Genomic DNA, 2,937 nt, shown 5'->3' with positions numbered 1-2,937 from the left:
TTTTATATTATTTATATTACTATTTTATATTATAATTATTATATTTTACTTTAATTCATCTTATTTATTATATATAAAGCATCTGCTAAATTAAATTAATCTCTCATTTTTATTATATTACTGTTCTATAAAAGCTTTGCTTATGTTATTTTTTTGTATTGATAAACATCCTAACAAGATATATTTTACTTGAATATGTTTTCACAGAAGCACCAAAATTGCTTACCAATGGCAATATGAAGTCTGTGGCCAAAACAAGGAAGCCGCTGCCAGATGTTAATCCGTAGTGCACTGACAACGTTAGCTCCGCTGTCTGTTCTCATGCAAACCATGCGGTCTTCGGGCAACGACCATGATGCCAGCGCATCTTTTAGGCCTTGAGCAATTATGTCACCTGTGTGGTCATCTGGAAAGTAAGATGTCTGCTGACAGTAGCTTTGGAGTTGCCAGGTTTCATCAATGAAATGTGCTGTCAGGGAGAGGTATGGCTCTGACGTTCTGCTTGACCACAGATCGGTTGTTGTAGCAAAATGTAAAACCTTCTGCACGTCATGCGCAAGAGTTTGGCGACATGACTCGTACAATTTAGTCAGCGCTGTTTCACTGAAGTATTTTCGCCCAGGTAGTGTGTATCTTGGGTCTAACATCTTTAAAAGCTGTTTAAAACCATCTTTCTCAACCGCTTGAACTGGCACCATGTCTCTGGCAATGTAATTGGTGACAGCGTTTGTTATATCTTGCCATCTTTCGCTTTTTCTGTCGTAAGGTACTTTCTTGCTAAATGATTCGGCGAAAGTTTGTTGCGTGTGTTTTTTTTACCCTGTCTGCTGCAGGCGCATCGTGTTCAGCTGACTCCGTCTCCCGAAGCTTGTCATAATTCTCGTATTCACTATGGTGGGTAGTTCGAAGAAGGTGAAAGAGATTGGTCATCGCACCAGATTTTCGGCACAGTTTGCAGATCGGCGTCTTTTGACTAACATCCAACCTTTCAAAACCAAACCACCTCCATGCTAGTGATGACGACCCACGTCTAGGAATTAAATCTAGCGTGGATTGTGAGGATGCTGGTGTTTGAATGTCTTCTCTCACAGTTCATTTTAACTTCTGTCGAACACTGCAATCTGTCCCGCTATCCCATGCGCTGAATGCGCGTGCATGCGTGCAGTAATTTACTACAGCACGCAGTGAATTCGTGATCACTTAATGCAGCGTTTTAATTGGCTTCTGAAAATGAGTGACATACTCGATATTTTGATTTTGCATATCGTTAAACCAGCAATTACGATATTATCGCACACGATATATATCGCACACCCCTAACCCTGCAATAATCATTTGCTCAAACTCACTTTTATGAGATGAATGGGGAAAAAAAAGAAAATCGACGAAACATATCAAGCAAAAAAATCGGCATCATATATCAGCCATCGGTCAACCTCTACTGTTGTTTATTGTTTCACACATCGATAGTTTTATATTGTACAGTTGTTCAATGTGTGGTTTAATTACACATTCGTTAACCTTTTCAATCTAATTTAGTGCTGGGCGGTTTACCGGTTCATACCGAATACCAGTGTTTATTTTTATGATGTGAATTTTTAAAATACCGCAATACCGGTGTATGTTGCTTAAACAACGTTGGGAACGCGACACTGTTTGAGAGGGGTCTCTTTTCACTGTTGCACTGTGGTGAGGGAACAGCTGTATGTGTTACTAAGCGTGAAAGTTCAGAAACTGAAGCTGTAGAACTAATAGAACGTGATGACACAGAAGAACTCATCCACAATATCCACACTGACCGCCACAAATATCCAGCGCCCCTGCCATCAGCTCCCGAGTCTCACACACACCAGCGCCACTTCAGCACTAGATTTAGCAACTTTCAGACCCTTTTAGCGGCTTTTGTTCCAGAGAATATTCATACTGACAAACCTAGCGATTTTTTTGGATAAAACCTTAGCTATGGTTCAGTTGGAAGATTTCACCAGTGCTGTCCCGTGAACGCGAGGTTTGGCTTTCCCGGAGAAGTGTCGCCTCTCTCGGCGTCTGTTCTGTGCAGCGAGCGGCAGTTTTGTTGTCTGGTATGCAGATTTACTTGCTCTAGTAATCGTGAGTCCTCGTGTTTTTGTTGTCTGGTATGCAGATTTACTTGCTCTAGTAATCGTGAGTCCTCGTGTTTTTGTTGTCTGGTATGCAGATTTACTTGCTCTAGTAATCGTGAGTCCTCGTGTTTTCTGGTATGCAGACTTTACTTGCTCTAGTAATCGTGAGTCCTCGTGTTTTTGTTGTGTTGGGAAACTCTAAAAAAAAAAAAAAAAAAAAAAGGCTTCGAAAGGAGTTTTTCACAGCAACATCATAGGAGAACCATTTTTGGGTTCCCTAAATAACATTTTAACCATTTTTTCTTTGTGTAAAGAACATTTTAATAACCTAAAGAACCTTTTCCCACTATAAAGAACCTTTTGTGCAGTGGAAAGTTTCCACTAGGGGTGGGCGCTACACCGGTATGAAAGTGACTTTATGGAAGTGACATAATACCAGTGCATTATGTTGTTCCGCGGAGCTATCAAAATAGGGGCCGAGACCCTTTTGGGGTAGGCGCGTGTTTGTTTTGGTGATTTCAAATGTCAACATTGGCTACCAGAAATCGCTTACCCCACCTTTAAGTGATTAGCAAATGATCAACATTGTCCATTTTACTGCTTAATGCTAAAATCAGTTGTTTGGTGATTGTCAGCCAAAACAAAGGCCCCCCCAAAATGCAATATGATTTTCCTGCCTTTTAAGATACTTTGTTTTGGAAAATGCATTGTGAGCTCAGCCAGTGGGGGGAAAAAATCAGAAATGATGGACAAGAGAAATGTTAGTTATATTATCTTAATGTTAAAAAATACCAAATGTTAATGTAATTAACATGCACTACTTTATCTAATTGGC

The 2,937-nt window shown here is 40.1% G+C and overlaps 1 protein-coding gene across 1 annotated transcript in view; it reads left to right on the top strand.

The window, feature by feature from the left end:
• The first annotated feature begins 387 nt into the window (after nucleotides 1-387).
• Nucleotides 388-2,937, top strand: part of LOC107563435 (vitamin K epoxide reductase complex subunit 1-like protein 1) — a 17,684-nt gene continuing 15,134 nt past the window's right edge. Inside the window, exon 1 of the mRNA XM_016248312.1 lies at nucleotides 388-413. Within this exon, the coding sequence (XP_016103798.1) occupies nucleotides 388-413 (26 nt within the window). The remainder of the gene's footprint in view (nucleotides 414-2,937) is intronic.

The sequence above is a fragment of the Sinocyclocheilus grahami genome, unplaced genomic scaffold (assembly GCF_001515645.1).
Source record: "Sinocyclocheilus grahami isolate Dianchi unplaced genomic scaffold, SAMN03320097.WGS_v1.1 scaffold875.1, whole genome shotgun sequence".
NCBI lineage: Eukaryota > Metazoa > Chordata > Actinopteri > Cypriniformes > Cyprinidae > Sinocyclocheilus > Sinocyclocheilus grahami.
This window is presented reverse-complemented; position numbering and strand designations above follow the sequence as displayed.